Source organism: Denticeps clupeoides, chromosome 11 (assembly GCF_900700375.1).
Source record: "Denticeps clupeoides chromosome 11, fDenClu1.1, whole genome shotgun sequence".
NCBI classification, from domain to species: Eukaryota; Metazoa; Chordata; class Actinopteri; order Clupeiformes; family Denticipitidae; genus Denticeps; species Denticeps clupeoides.
Window position 1 is genome coordinate 7974743 of NC_041717.1, and position 16131 is coordinate 7990873.

Sequence of the window (16131 nt, forward strand, 5' to 3'; positions counted from 1 at the left end):
ATACCACAGACCAATACACAACGCACACCACAAATACACTCTCACACACACAAAAGCATGCTTGGAAAAAAGGACACACTATCAATATGTACGTCATGCTCAGATGACAACACACACAGGATATACCCTGAAACTCTCTCTCTCTCTCTCCTTCTGCCTTTAGTCTCTCTCCCTCTGTCTCCTCTATTTCACAAAAACACCACACAGCCATATTGGCAATGTGGTTTTGTGTGACTGTACAAAGGCACACGCAACGTGACACACTGGTGCACGCAGAGTCGGGGTCTGTGAGCACTTTTCTTCTCTCGCTCTGACTCTCCTCTCTCTCGCTCCTGGAACACCATTTCCTGTCCTTTTAAGGCAGTCTTGAGTCCCGCTCCCTCTCCTCTCTCCCCGGCCCAAACAGAGACTTTGTGTCCGAGTGTGAGTCAATGTGTGTGAGAGTGTGTGTGTGTGTGTTTGTTTGTGTGCTGTCAGGCCCGTGAGCAGCGCTGTGTATCACTCAGAGTCTTTTTCCAGTTTGCTATTGACTGTTCGTCGATTATTTTCTTTCCACTCAGTCTCTCCACACCCATCACCACAGAGAGGGAGGCAGAGAGGGAGGGACAGAAAAATAGAACGCAGCGGGAGGATAGAACCTGCAACTGGAGCATTTCTGACAGACAGGAAAACAAAAACAGCAGAAAGTAATGGAGGAGAAATATAATTCTTTAGTGAGAACGGTTCCGGCTGTGAAGTTCTTAACTCAGATCAGTGAGGATGAATGAGGAAGGAGCAAAACAGAAAAGGGTGTCGGTATACAAAGAAGTGGAAAGCAGAATGGAAAATACTCTTGGGAAACTAATCTAGAGCCAGCCTTCTCTATTGAAATCCTGACCTTAATCGTAAAATAAACTGTGACACTGATCTCAGATCAGGTTATTTCTGGGAAAGAGGACAGAAATAATGAAAGTCATGAAATACAGCTTTGTGTCTGTTCTCAAATTGTTTAGAATAAAAGTGAAGAATCTGAAGCATTACATTTAATGCAATGTACTATTACATCGTGCAAAGTCAAAATTTTCAGTCTGAAAATCCAGTGAGAACTATAAACTAGTTCATATTGCATAATATTGTTTGCACCACAGAAATGAATGTATTCCTGTAATTGAATAAATCTTTTGTTCATTAAAAATGATGACACTTTCCAAAATCCAAATAACAAAATATTATGCATATCTGATGTAACCCTATTGAAACAGAAATAAGGAATATTAACAATGAAATGTTTGAAATGTTTTGGTTTTGGGACCACTTATTTGCATGTAGATGCATTCACACCTTCAGTGTTGATTGATGCCTGTCAGCAATTGATGGCTGGTGAAATTTGAACTTGTTTACTCACCATTATGTCTGACAGTTTTGCGCGGTACTGGATTCCAGTTGACGCACACAGTCTTATCCCAGCCAATGACGAGCATCAGGATCAGGACCTTGGCCCCGCCCATTTCTCCACTCGCTCTTCCGAACTGTAGTTGTGGCTTCTGATACGCTGACAGGTGATGGAGGCTACAGCGCGCCGGTGTTCACTACGACTTCCAACAGCCTGCGGAAAGGAAGAACAAAAGGCGAGAATGGCATTATGGGTTGCGAAGCCTCCTTAGTACGTTGACACACTTGTACAAATTTCCGCCGGTGATGCCCCGTCACGACTGTTTAATGACACATCCTACCTCGAGTCTCAGGTATCAAACCGAACCCTCTCTGACAGTCTGTCGGCTCGGCGGAAATGCAACACAAATCCGGCCGGCATCACAATCACTTTTGTCAAATGGCGGCGCCTGTTCCTCCTCTCCCCAGACAGCCGAGGAGAGCATGCAGTGTGTTCGTAATTATGACTGTGGCTCGTGTTTGAAATGTATGATTGTAATGCCATGGGCAAGGTTTTTGGAAAAAAAACCTTAAAAAAAAAAAAAAAAAGAAAGCGTCCATCCCGCCTGCACCCTTTCCCCACAGACCGCATTTAATCACCACGCTGCACCTGTTTCTGTCTATTAAAAAGGGAAATTAGGACCTTGATAATGTTGGCTGATTTGCGAGTAAACTCGTTGACTTTTAAATGCGCATAAAATGTCAAACGGTGTTCAGCGCGGGAGATAAAACGTAAAGCGCAGCGCGGTCTTCGCTGTTTTTATCGCCTGGCCCGCGGGCTTCTTCTCCTCCTTCTTCTTCTTTTTTTTATTTTTTTCTGCCCAATGTAAATGCCCACGACGATAAGCAGACGCTGTGCACACTGTGCAATTTACAGAATTGAGATGCAGACCTGCGCTGCCACAATCTCGGTCGCATTGATTTAGTTTTTTTTTTTTTTTGAGAAGTAAGAGGAGTGGGCCGGGGGAGGATGAAAAAAAAACAAAAAACCACAAGATCATCTAAACGACGCTGCTTAAAAGGAAGGGTGGGATAAGACGATTTGATGACTCACGCCTCGTAGGCCCTCGCTGTGTTTTATTGGATCGATCCAGGCCTGCTTATACTTAAGCTGAGTGCTGCGCATATTCGGATACGCCGAGAGAGAGAGAGAGAGAGAGAGGGGGGGGGGGGGGGGGGGGTGCTGAAATCCAGAGCCCGTCCAATAACCAAGACAGCGCGGAGCGAGCCAAGACCACTGGAAAAAGTAAATGCCAGCTCCCGCTCGCCTGTGCCAAGCGGGGTGGGTTAAAAGTCAAGAAGAGCCCGAGTTTGGATTATTAACCAAGGAATATGTATATGAAGGAAATAACAAGTTTTCCTCTCGCAGAACCGCAGAACATTCTGTAACCGCGGCTGCCAAAGACGACAGAACGCGAATATATTTTATACCCTGGTCTCCCCCACTGTACTCTTTTTACCAGGACGGAGCGGGCCGACTGATTGCGGCCAGCCAAATAATATCATCCTGCGTCGTGAAGGGGAGGGTGAAGGGTTAATTAGCGCGTGCCGAGAGCAGAAGGACGGGGGGGGGGTGGGTCCTGTTTATACACACGCCGCTGTGTTTTGATTCGGTGACGTCCCCGAGGAAAACTGTCAGGGCTGTTCCTTCCCCATGGTTTGCGTGGACGGATGCAGACAAGGTCATATCGCAAGCTGGGCCCAGCTTTGTGTGTCTCGTCCCATCCGTTCTGCTTCCTGCGCATCTCAGCCTGTGTCCGTTTAATGACTGGCCAACAAAGACTGAGTGCTGACCTATGACCCTTGTATATGTGGCAACCAAGAAAGTTGGCAACAATAGCCTCTCTTAACCCTTCACATTCAAAGACAGTCTAGGGTTTGAGCCCACTATTTTCAAACTGGCACAGCGGGGAGCTTGTTTGCTAGCATTAGGTCAAAAGTGTCCTGAGGATTCCCATAAATAAACAGATAAAACAAGAAAGAATCATGATCTTTAATGAAAGTGAAGTGATTGTAATTGTGATACATTTCAGCACAGCACACGGTGACACAACAAAATGTGCCCTCTGCATTTAACCATCACCCTTAGTGAGCAGTGGTCAGCCATGAAAGTACTTTGTCAGTGGCACCTCAGTGGCACCTTGGCGGATCGGGATTCGAACCAGCAACCTTCTAATCACAGGGCTGCTTCCTTGACCGCTAGGCCACCACTGCCCCAAATGATGTTTGCACATCATATTGACATATTAATGGGTGTGGCTTAAAATCATCCCGAAAAAAGGAAGTAGCCTGCTGTCAAAAGGAAGTAGAGCTGTCAATCATCAGTCAATGATCAGGCTCTTCCAATCATAAAAACATTATACAGGGTGGCCATTTATATGAATACACCTTAATAAAATGGGAAAATTGGTGACATTTTACAAGTGGTCAGAAACTTGTAAATAACTCATGAAAGAATAAAGTTACATTAAAACCAAGCACACCATTGTTTTTCTTGTGAAATTACCAATAAATTTGATATCACATGACCCTCTTCCTATTGAAAAAACAAAAGTTGGATCCAAGATCCAAAGTTTGCCCCCTCACATATACTAATGTGCCACAAACAGGACGTTAATATCACCAACCATTCCCATTTTATTAAGGTGTATCCATTATATTATATATAGGTGTATCCCTGTACATTGTGTTCTGGGAGTTTGAATATATTGCAACTAAAGTCCAAAAAAGTTTCAGTTTCTGATTCAGTGGCTGTAGTCCAGTGTAGTCCTCATAAGCATGTTTCCTAAAAAAGAAACCTCCTGGTTTCATTTAATTCTCTCCAGCTCTGGATCATGTGCTCTGTCCAGATGGTGATCCCTGTCCATGGCCCCACGTTTATTCAATTTGCATTTTGTTAAAAGTGATGTCCTCTGATAACGTTTGCTTTTAAGAACATATGTCTGCCTGTATGGCGCCACACGCTCAACTTGCTGTGCAATATGGGTAATCAATGCACACGTGTCACACTGCAGGAAGTACGTCAGCACCCCCCCGCCTGACAACTGCGTCGTATTCAAGTGCGACAAGAGGCAACAGGCGACAAGTCGTCGCCAGGGAAACGTAGCTTCTGTGATGTATGTGAATTTTGCGATGCTCCATGGAGAAATCATACGGCAAGCGATTTGGTGCGCCTGGCGAACAGAAACAAATTGACTGAGTCAATATTGCTTTATTTTCTGCTTCTCTTCATTTCCGGCGGTCTTAGGCATGGGAATAGCGTTATTGCCTACCAGCGGTTTAAAACAACAGCACAGAAAACCGTGCACATGTTTGTTTGAGACATCCAATAACAAGTGGTCTCTCCAGACGGACGTGGAGTCATATTCCAGCGGCAGGTCTGAATGGACATGTTTTGGTTGATGGATGTATATGGTGGGTATGAGATGATGGAATATTCTGCGAAAGGTCTCTTCCTCCAAACCAAACTTGCTTGACCAGCCTCGGTCAGAGTCCTTGTCTTTACCTGCTTCCGTCCCACTGAGCTTAACTCCTTCTGTGTATCGTGTCCACTGACGAGGGCACAAAGCCCATCTCATGTCAGCAACCGACATGATCAAAGGAAGGGATCATTAATGTCCTTGTAACACCCCACAGTCCCTGAGAAGCAAAAGCCCTCTTGGCAGATTTACATTAGTCACATGACTTACCCCTCACTCCAACTCTCCATATCAGAGGACTGAAATTCTGAAGTTCTACAATAAAACACTGTAAAAAAAAAAAGCCCTGAAAGAGGCAACGCATCAATAATACATTACATCAAGCTGCCGTGGCAATGCTGCTATTATTGTACGCCCATGAGGAGGACGGAGAGCACAGCCCTGTGATCAAAGGACGAAAGGGCGGTGTGTCTCTCTTTTTAACTTGTAACCACACACACCCACACACACTGCCTGCAGGGACGGAGGAGCTGCCCCAGGCCACTGGCCTCGCCCCGACCCGCGTCCCTATGGCCACATAACACGACTGGCACTTTGACGCACTGATCCTCCTCTGCTGAGTGGGGGATTGAAGGACATGCTGCTGTTTGGTGGTGTGTGACAGTTTAACAGCTGTGGTGTTATGTGTGTGTGTGTGTGTGTGTGTGTGATGGAAGTGACAGGGTATGTAGTACGTGCTTTCTCCCTAACACGTCAGAGTGATAATCTGTGGCAAGTGTGTGAGAGTGTGTATCACCAAAGGTGTTGGTCAACTGCAGGCAGACATTTTCAAATGGGTAAAACACTGAAAGAGGAGATTAATAAGACGTGGTACAGCCATTCATTCATCTGTCTATCCATTCATCATGCATTCATGCAAGTCATGTTATGCTACACTGTGACATCATGATGTTGTGGTTCTGGTGTTTTGTATGTATGTTGATCCTGGGTGGAGAGGGGACAAATAAGAGACCACAGGGGAAATGACATATTGAGTAGGACTTGGTGGAGGTTTGGTTTTGTCCACCTAATCCATCTAAGTGAAAGTGATTGTAATTGTGAAACACAGCACAGCACACGGTGACACAGCGAAATGTGTCCTCTGCTTTTAATCCATCACCCTTAGTGAGCAGTGGGCAGCCATGACAAGCACCCGAGGAGCAGTGTGTGGGACGGTGCTTTGCTCAGTGGCGAATATTTGGGGTTGGCGGGGATGTGACATTAGCTGCAATTGTAGCTTTTGCATGTTGTTAGGAGGTTATGCTAGAATCCATCCATCCATCCATCTCACCCACAGTGCCACGGCTCCAGCCAGGTTCTGTGATCAAGAGTTCCAGAGTGTTTCATCAGGCCAGCGTCTGCTCTTCATTACTGCTCAAATGCATCAGCGCACTCACCAGCCAAGGGAGCTCATTTCAATCAGAGGAGAGTTAACCAGCTTTCAACTGGAAATTTATCTGCTCTGCTCGCCCTCTCTCCCTCTCTCTGTGTGACCTTGTGCTGTCAGCTTGTTAAATGACATGGTGTTAGTGGGCACCGACAGACTTGGCCAGAAACACGTAGTCTGCCCTCCGCTTCTTTACCACCTCCAATCATCTGTCTTCTCGCCCGGTTGTTCCTAACCTGACCCAGCCCGACCCCGTCTCTACCCGTCTGAGCCCACAGGGATGCGGGGCTGGTGCTGTGACCTGTCAGTGATGCAGTGTGTGTTCATGCCTCGCAGCTCTCCTCATTAGCACGGCCAGAGCCACGTGTCTTCAACCCACCCCCCCCCCCCCCCCCCCCCCCCCAATGGCAATCAGGCCCAATGCAGCAGCAGCACGTGTGTGAAGAGCTTTCGCTCCTGAGCAGATTAAAAAGCAGTGATAAAAACATAACAGGATGGTGCACAAAGGTGCACTGCACAACACGGACAAGCCGAGTACAGCAGAACATAACAGCACTTACATTTACAGCATTTATCAGACGCCCTTATCCAGAGCGACTTCAGAGCTACAATCAGTAGTTACAGGGACAGTCCCCCCTGGAGACACTCAGGGTTAAGTGTCTTGCTCAGGGACACAATGGTAGTAAGTGGGATTTGAACCTGGGTCTTCTGGTTCCTAGGCGAGTGTGTTACCCACTAGGCTACTACCACCCAAACTGTCATGATTCCAGCTCATGATTCTGAAAACAACCTTACATAACGTATGGGCACCTGTTCTGTACTGAGGGGAAGGCCAAGTGGAACATAGAATAAAAATCACTGACTGGTAAGTTAAGTAGTCAGCCAGACATCTTCTTTTCCCATTAACATTCATCACATCGTGCCATCCTACATGTCTGTTCAGTTCCATCCGCACGGTTAGCAAAAGTATCGCTATTAGCCCCAAACCTAATCTTAACGCTGCACATTGGGAGTAAAACCGTGGTACCATATACAGCTGTAGCACTACAAAAAGATGATTCTAAAGTTGTTAGCATAACGATGCATCGCCCCCTTGTGGTCTCCAAAAGCTGTAAGCAACATGAATAATCAGCCCTCGCACAAGCTGACTTCCACATTGGAAAACTTCGCCGCTAACAACCACACTGCGAGAGGAAAGCAGAACACCGCAGCCCTGTAGCCTCCATTATTCTGCGAGTCACACACACACACACACACACACACCAACACAAACACAACAGCGGCAACCTCGGCTGCTCCCGGGCCACAGTTCAGCCGTGCTCGGCTGCGCCCTGACTTCCTGCATTACTGATTGCCGAGCGCCGGGGCGCTCTGGCGCCTGTAAGTGTTTGTGCCAGGGCCCTCCATCATGGTAATCTGCACCGCACAGCCCGCCCACCAGCCTCCTTGGGGGGCTAATTGTCCTTTAGCCCTCCTACTCTCTTCGCTCTCGCACTCTGCCGCTCTCTCTCGCTCCCTGGTTGTGTTTTTCCTCGCTCTCCGTCCCCCGCCATCCACCGCCTCCCTCTGGCCTGGAGAGCCCTGCAGGGGAGTGAGGTGGAAAGGGCTCCTCGTCTCTCCCCCCTCTCGCTCGCAGGTCTCTGCGTGAGCAGGATGCCGGATGGAGGGCGTGTCTGGCGGAGAGAGGTGTGAGGCAGCCTGGCTGCGCAGCTTCGCGGGACGGCTGATTAGCGGCATTAATGGGCCGTCACACCGGGCTCGGCTGCGGTCTGTCTGTGCCAGTCGAGTCCCGCCTCTTCCCTGTATAACACATGCATGGATCGATGGAGCTTGGAGTTTACAGGGCCGATCTATATGCTTTCTGTTCCAGGAATGCTCTCGTTGTCCTGCTAGAGTGGTTCAAGACTCAAAAAGGGCAGGAGTAGTGATGGTGTGAGAGGACAACACTAGTGACAATCACTTCACTTTCTTTACTTTACTTTACTTTATTTAGCAGACGCTTTTATCCAAAGCAACTTACAAGACCAGCAATTCTCGTTCGATTTCTATAGAATTTTGAGTTTACAAAAACTAAGAGCCCTGATAAGGCCGAACTTGTCAGCAAAGAACATGCTCGGAGATTGTTAAGTCCTAGACGAAGAAAAAAAAAAATAAATATATATATATATATATATATGTGTATGTATGTATGTATATATATATATGTATATGTGTGTGTGTGTGTGTATATATATATTTGTATTATTTTGTGCAATGTGTACGCATGTGCGTGTGTAAGTGTTTGATTTGTCTGAAATACTTTTTGAATAGGAGGGTTTTGACCTGCTTCTTAAAAGTGGTGGTAGTCTCAGCTAGTCGTATGGAGGAAGGCAGGTTGTTCCACCAACCAGGGACAACAACACTTTCTGGGACAACCATGCCAAGACACTGTAATTGGTAATCAGGCCACTCCTACATGTATATGTTCAACTGGACTCAGATACCTGTGGATAACATCATGAACAAAGAATAACGGCAATCTCTTGTCGTAAAATGTTTGCAAAGTGTACAAAATCCAACACAAAATCCAGCTCAACATGGCACCAGTTGGCCACCAGTTGTGTATTGTTTTGGTCTGTGATGCAACAGGTCCACTAGAAACGCACCACTGCCACTTGAAGAGAAGTCAATAAATGGATTTCACTCCCATCGTGCTACTGTACACAGCAGTCGGACCACAGCCGGATTAAACGGTGCAGCGGAACGCACTGAGCGAGTGGGCAGGATACGTAACGACAGCGTAAAAACCCGATAAAGAGCACACAGTTTAAAGTGTTGGAGGTGGCAGCCAGGCAGGCTTGCTGTCCTTTGTTGTTCTACCGCACCACATCCCTTCATCGTTTCCCCTTCATCTTTCGACTTCAACACAGCCCCCTGTCCTCCCGTCTCAGTGTCCCACCTCTGTTCGGGCCTTTCCTCTGCTCCTGTGCTCCTGTCTAACTAACCCATCGTGCCATCTGTCCTCCACTCCCTCGTCACCGCCGCTGCGGCAGTCATGATCACTAGCCCATACGTCCCCTCTCCACCTACCACCGAAAGAGAAAGGGAAGGACGGAGGCTTCGCCTGAGGGGATTTCTTCTGCAGCTGGGGAATCTTCGCCGTGTCTGTATTCTGTAGGCGGCGTGTGGGTACAAATGAATCGGTTTGTTTGCCTGACACTTTTATCCAAAGCAATTTGCAAAGTCTGGTCCCTGGGATCCATCTATAATGGATAATAATTCAGTGCGGATTTAACTATCCTCTCCGCTTGCCTCTTTTAGACCCCGGGGCGCCCTTCCACCAAGCTCCATTCAACAATCCTGGGAACCTTGTCTCCGAAATAGATAATTTCTCTTTCAGAGCCACTTCAAATGCCTGTCATTTCTACACTCCTCCCTGTCGTATTTGCCATTTTCTTTTCCTCCGTAACCTATTTCCCCTTCACTTATTCCACTTAATTTCTCCTGTGTTTCTGCTCTCTCTGACAGGCTGTCTTTCTAATCTGTCTCCCCTAAGACCACTGACAACCCCGATTTCTAACATGCCCCCCCCATCTCAGAACCTTTCCTGGGAAGTCTCTGCAAATGACATGAGCAACATATCGATACAATACTGTCTACTTGAATAAATTTCCTAAAATAAGCCATTGCTTTAAAATAATACATGTTTATATGTTAAATACTAATTATGGGATGCCATAAGGCCCAGCATAATCTTGCTCATTAAAATCAGATGGAAAAACATGTCTTTTCTATACATGTCAATCAATTAAACTATAGTTTATTGCACATATTGCAAACTAATTCACCACACTTAGCAGCAATTAATTAGCAGTAATTAAAGCTTGCTATATTGGATATCTCACATTATAGCAAAGAAAGGAAGGGGCAGGCACCACTACACCACATGGGGGCTTTTAATAACTGAAAACAACATGGCACGATAGCCGGGAACACAGGAACAGGACAGAAAAATCCAACGTAACGGTGTTTTACCAACATGCAAGAACCAATGCAGACAACTGAAATATAAATGATATTAGAGGTCTAATAAAATACCCTGCAGACTGGGGTGAAATTCTTTGTCTTTTAGGTGAATTCTGCATCCATGTAATAGGTCAGACCCACATTCAAGTAAACAAAAGTAATGAACTAATTAACACCTTACTCACATTGTTCATTTTGACCGCCCTACTAAATACATATTTTTTCTTTTCATTGCGTGTATGTAAAGTTTTCCTATAGGAGTGTCAAACCCAATCTGACCAACCTGCTGAAGGCCACACCGGGTTCTGCTTCCAATCAGGTTAATGCCTCTCTCGAAAGAGTGAGACATTTCACACACACACACACACACACACACACACACACACACACACACACACACACACACACACACACACACACACACACACACACAAACAAACAAACATGCACACAGTCCCACACACCACACACAAATGGAAAACAAGATAAAAGGAAGGCATGGGCTAAAATTCATTTGAGATGCTCTCTTGTGGCTGCAGCTTCGCAGCTCGGGCTGCCTCACGCAGCATATCACATAACTGGCAACTGTCACACAGCCTTGTGCTACAGAGAGGTTTTGTGTCAACATCAATGACGGCGCATAATGGCGCCAGCACAATGTCTGCTGGGCAACCCATTGTGGTATAAAGTGCCTTCCATTAGAATAAAGTAAGCTGCAGCAACATCTGCAAACAATAAACACCGGATTCAATTAAACGACGAGCATCATTAACATACAATTAAACGGGCGACATCATTAACATACGAATAAACATGAACAAGGACGATACAACTTAACTGCAAAAATGACCCCCAAAATGCACATATATGCAGATCGTATTGCAAAAAAATTGACTTAGATGATTGGATTAATCGAATAATCATCAGTGCAGAGCTACTGAGGAGGGAATATTGGGTCGCATGTCTGCTAAAGCATTTAACCCTTTACCCAGAGCCTCTCAACCTGAGAATGAACTCGCAGCAATAACTGGATCCAGAGCGGCTGCTTTACGGCCCATCAGGAAAAAAAATCTAGGGCACACATGAGCAAATCTAAACTTTCTCCACCGGCTAAAATGCAGCACGCTACTGGACGAGCAGGTGGAAAATTCGACTGTGCGTGGAGCAGACACAAGCAGATGCGAGTGGTCACAACACACACACACACACACACACACACACACTGTCCTTTATTCCTATAAATATTTCAGACATACATAATGTGCAAGAGAAAGACTCTGAATAAGCATTTTCCCACATGGGAACCTGCAACCCTGCAAAAAACGCCCTCTTTTATAAGATAGTGGGGAAACAAGGATCCACAACCAATGAAATACACACATTCATGAAAACGTTTCTATAATTGCGCTTCTGGTCGGCATTTTTCCATTTTATAAAAAAGGTACACACACGCACACACACACAAGTCCTTTTTTCTTTTATATGCTGGATATCAAAGTGTATCTCATGAAAAGCCAAAAAGCATTTCTCTACACAGGGACATTTTCCATTATTGATAAAATCATAGGGAATCTCTGTACCCAAAATTACAGGAACAGAGAACACACACATTTAATTTCTTGTGTGTGTGTGTGTGTGTGTGTATGTGTGTATGAGGGGATAATACATGTGCAACTACTGGAAAACAAGGAGGAAATGCATTTTTCCAAATTCTTTTTCTGCTATTGCAAAAAATGTGCAGCATCTGTGTCCTTATGAGCAGGGGAGACCCAGACATAAAGAACACACACACACAAGAAACACATGTAGGTGCACACACACATGCGTGCACACACACACAGGCAATCTGAACACATTCTCTGTTTGCTGTCAGTGTGGATTTAACAAAAATAAATAAAAAGGCCTTCCACAGCTCTCTTTTCAATTTTCACAGTAAACACACACACACTCAATCACTCATTCGCACACACACACACACACACACACACATCTAAACTTTTGAAAAAACTCTCAAGGGAGAAAGAGCCAAGTAAATGAGAAAAACACATGCATGGTAGGCCTTAAGTTTCATCAAGCTGTTTCCGAGTTTTTCACGGCCCAAGCCACATGACCAACAACTGACCAGTGAAACAAAGCTGGCCCTTCACAAATCAGGTTCGCCTAACTCACGATACGGCTGCTTAATCGGAAATTGCCAGAAGTCTGTAGTAAACGGGCTGCTCCAGCAGCTCCCCCAATAAAATAAATCAGCTGGTGTTCCAAATCTGAAATTACGATGTCTGCACTCCTTTAAAAAAACATCAGCGCTGACATGGCCTTAACGTTGCATATGATTAGGCCCTTTATGTTTAGCTAAGCGGCTTCTCTGTGCCTGGTACGAGTCGCTCTGAAGTGTCTGTGAATCAGCGGTGACAACTTCAATCATGGCTTGGGGGTGGACAGGCTCTATTGTAGGTGACATGTGGCAGTAAAGCTTCCTGCAGGCCCGCTTCGCATCTTTAAGTGCAGCTAAATGCGGCCTTGACCAGGCTCATAATGTAGACATCTGTACAAGGGCATCCTCAGAAAACTTAAAAATAGCCCCACAGAAGAAGCGGCCACAGTAGGGGGGTTGGCATGGACACAAGCTCCCTTTGTTCCCAAGGACTCTTATACACTGACCTCCAGCGTCACCAATTACTCAGGGGTCGCGGCGGATGAACCCTCATGGATTTTTTTTTAAGTCAAAGGGTCCATGACCTCTGTTCCGCAAAAAAGTAGTGCAATCCTGATCACAAATATGGAAGTGGCCTGGCCATACAATTAGCCCCTTTCATTATGTTCGACCTCCAGCGCGCTGCAGATGGGGTGGCGGCTGCGCCCGCTCAGCCGCATTGATCTGGGTTTGGCTGGGAGAGAGCTGGAGGCGCTGCTTATTATTCCTCTAACTTTGCCCGGCCCGGGAGACGACGGAGGCATGAAATACTCAGCACCTGGTGTCAGAGCTGGCAACCACCGGGCAGCCCAGTGCCTCGGCCAAACTGGGGGAAGTCTGTGTATATTTTTAATAATTAATTACATGTCATTGTGTAGGTCCACTTATTCCTACAGGTTTGGGCTATTTTTATCCGATCATTACAAATCACACATGGATTTAGTTTGGTATAACAGCTATATAAACTGTATGATAATGGGACCTATTGAATCACAAACTAAAATGCAAGATAGAACAGATCAGGGGTCACCAAGGGGTCCTAGAAGGCACAAGGCAAGAACAGCTCAGTTCTTAGTTCTTGTCACCCCAGGACATGTGTTGGTGACCCCTGGTAATGAACATCATCAGGACAAAAGTCAAGGGTTAAGGAGAAATGTGCACACTGTCATAAGTAGGGAAAATTCTGGTTGCATTTTTATTGGCTAGTCAGTAAATGTAGGTTGCAGCAGCGCCTGAAATTCCGATACTGTCACAAAGTGAACGTAGCGTATGTTTCGCTCTAAAGACAATAGGACCTCTTTCAGAGTATGATGTAGGACCACTGTTTGCAAGCTACGTCCAAATATATCCCCACATGTTTCATACTTTGTCTGGTACAGTGTAACAGAGCTAAGGTCTGCTACCGATACTGAACACTCCAAGCAGCCTTATGATGGTTATTTTATCGATTTATATAGCTCTTGTCAAAGTCCAGTGAGCAGTGAAAAGGCTGCGGGGATGGTTTTCCCAGGTATTAGGGAAGGGGCGGAGCTAAAATGTACCTAATCCATCTTGTATCCATCCATCTGCACAGGGGGGTCTTTGGGGCCCTCCTTACAGAAAGGCAAAACTTGTAAACTGCATAAGAACACAAAAACGATCCTTTATCCTGTGATAAAGCATCTCTATCATGACAGGTGTGGTATCTAGGCATGTGGTGTCTAGGTGGTATGAAACTTTCTCCATGATAACAATAATATCACAGTGCATATTTCAGCATCTGCAGAAGGTAAATAAAAAAAATCAAAGTATGTTTAAAGAGCAGAATATTATCATAATCACTATTACTGGATCAGTTCCTGCCTTTTTTCTAAATAAACAATGAAACCAGCATATTCACTAGAGGAAGATCAATACTGATAGTGAAATTGAAGTGACTGTCATTGTCATACACAGCACATGGTGCACACAACAAAATGTGCAGCAGGCTGCAGTGTGTGGGGACGGTGCTCTGCTCAGTGGCACCTCAATGGTACATTGGCGGATCGGGGTTCCAACCTTGATTACGGGGCCGCTTCCACCACTGCCCTATAATATAATAATATTTGGCCCACGTCTACTGTTGTCCAGGTTAAAATATGCTACCCATGCACATGATACAAAGATCCATCAATGGTTGAAGAATATGAAAACTGTATAAATCACATGATATGACCTTCAGAAACCAGATCAATGTGAGGTTTTAGCATCGCCATCCCCATCAAAACACAAAAAAAGGGAATCTTGTCCATCCTTCCAGTAAATTAACTGAGACTGGAGGAACATGGCATCTATTCTGGTGGCTCTTTTGTCATTGAAAATTGTGCATTTGTCCACAGACACACGCGTTAAAAACAGGACAGTTCAATGATATCATGATTTACTTCAGAAGAGCAGGGAAGAAAGGAACTGGCCACCATACAGAAATGTGTGTGTAGGTGTATACACTCACCATGCATGGAACCAAGCAATTATGGGCAAAATGGAGGGAAAAGTGGGCCCAGTTTGTGCCTGTGTGTTTACACAAGTGGGAGGATCTGCTGGTAATGCTTTAGCTTTAGTGCTGCACTTTCCACAACAGACCCCAAGGCTGGATGGACATTTATCTGAATATTTCTCATAAAAAAATGCAAGCGAATCCAAACAACTCCAAGTTTCAGAGACGCACACTGATAAAACCTCCTTGTTCCCACAGGCCCGGATACAAAAACTGGGCCTACACCCTTCTAATCTCCTTCTCCCTATCTTGGCTCCACTCGTAGTCTGTGTTTCTGTCTAATAAGAGGATCAGCAGCCATAAAATAGGGAGAAATGCATCAACTCTGCGGCACTTTGGGGGCCCATTACAATCCGACATGGGAGCCCTGTCCGTTTTCTTCAAAAATGGATTTTTCTCGTTGCCTCCATTGAAATGAAACAGCATTTAATTCAGTTTACCCCTGCAGAGGAACACTCCATTATTACAGAAGTGTGAATAATCAGGGAGACGTGGGCTATTTGCCTTAACGGGTGAATCCAGAAACATTTATTAAGCCAATGCCATTTTTTAAGCCATTTTAACGGCCTGATTAAAGATGAAGGAACGAAATGTTAGTTTTAATAAAACGGGGGCTTGTGCAAAGAAGACGGGGCACAGGACCACAGCGGCATAATTTCATTAAAAGCATTTCGCAATAAATCAGACGTGATAACTTCATTTCCGGCATCGTCCGCGGCGAGTGGGAAAGGGCCGCGCGAGGCGCCTGTCGACACCAAATCCGCACACCCACGCGGAGCTGGCGGCAGGGCAGGGTGATCTCATGCGCTCTCGTCAGGGGCGGGTCCCCGCGGGGCGGCCGCGCCCGGGCCCTGTAATGAGATAATGTCTCTCCGACAGGCTACTGTGTCTCAGCGGCTCATCGCCGGCCGACCTGAGCAGGTAGAGCCCGCCGCCATCCGTCTTCAGGCCAAAAACAGAGACGGAGGCAGAACACAAAGGAACGGAGGAAGGGGCGAATGGGCAAGAAAAGGGGCGCCGAGTACCAACCGTAAGGGGGGGATGGAGCAGCGGTGGTGGGAGAGAGCAGAGAAACGGCGAAGTGAAATGGAGGCGGAGCGGCGGGGAGACCGCAGGGAACCGGTACACCCAGATGAGGTCATTTTTATTAATAACACCAATA

The 16131-nt window shown here is 46.0% G+C and overlaps 1 protein-coding gene across 2 annotated transcripts in view; it reads right to left on the reverse strand.

Moving 5' to 3' along the window:
• sema4c (sema domain, immunoglobulin domain (Ig), transmembrane domain (TM) and short cytoplasmic domain, (semaphorin) 4C) overlaps positions 1-16131 on the reverse strand; it is a 39710-nt gene that overhangs the window by 15498 nt on the left and 8081 nt on the right. For both annotated transcript variants that reach the window (XM_028996723.1, XM_028996722.1), the window contains exon 2: positions 1385-1585. In XM_028996723.1, coding sequence (XP_028852556.1) covers positions 1385-1487 — 103 coding nt within the window. In that variant the 5' untranslated portion in view covers positions 1488-1585. The remainder of the gene's footprint in view (positions 1-1384; positions 1586-16131) is intronic.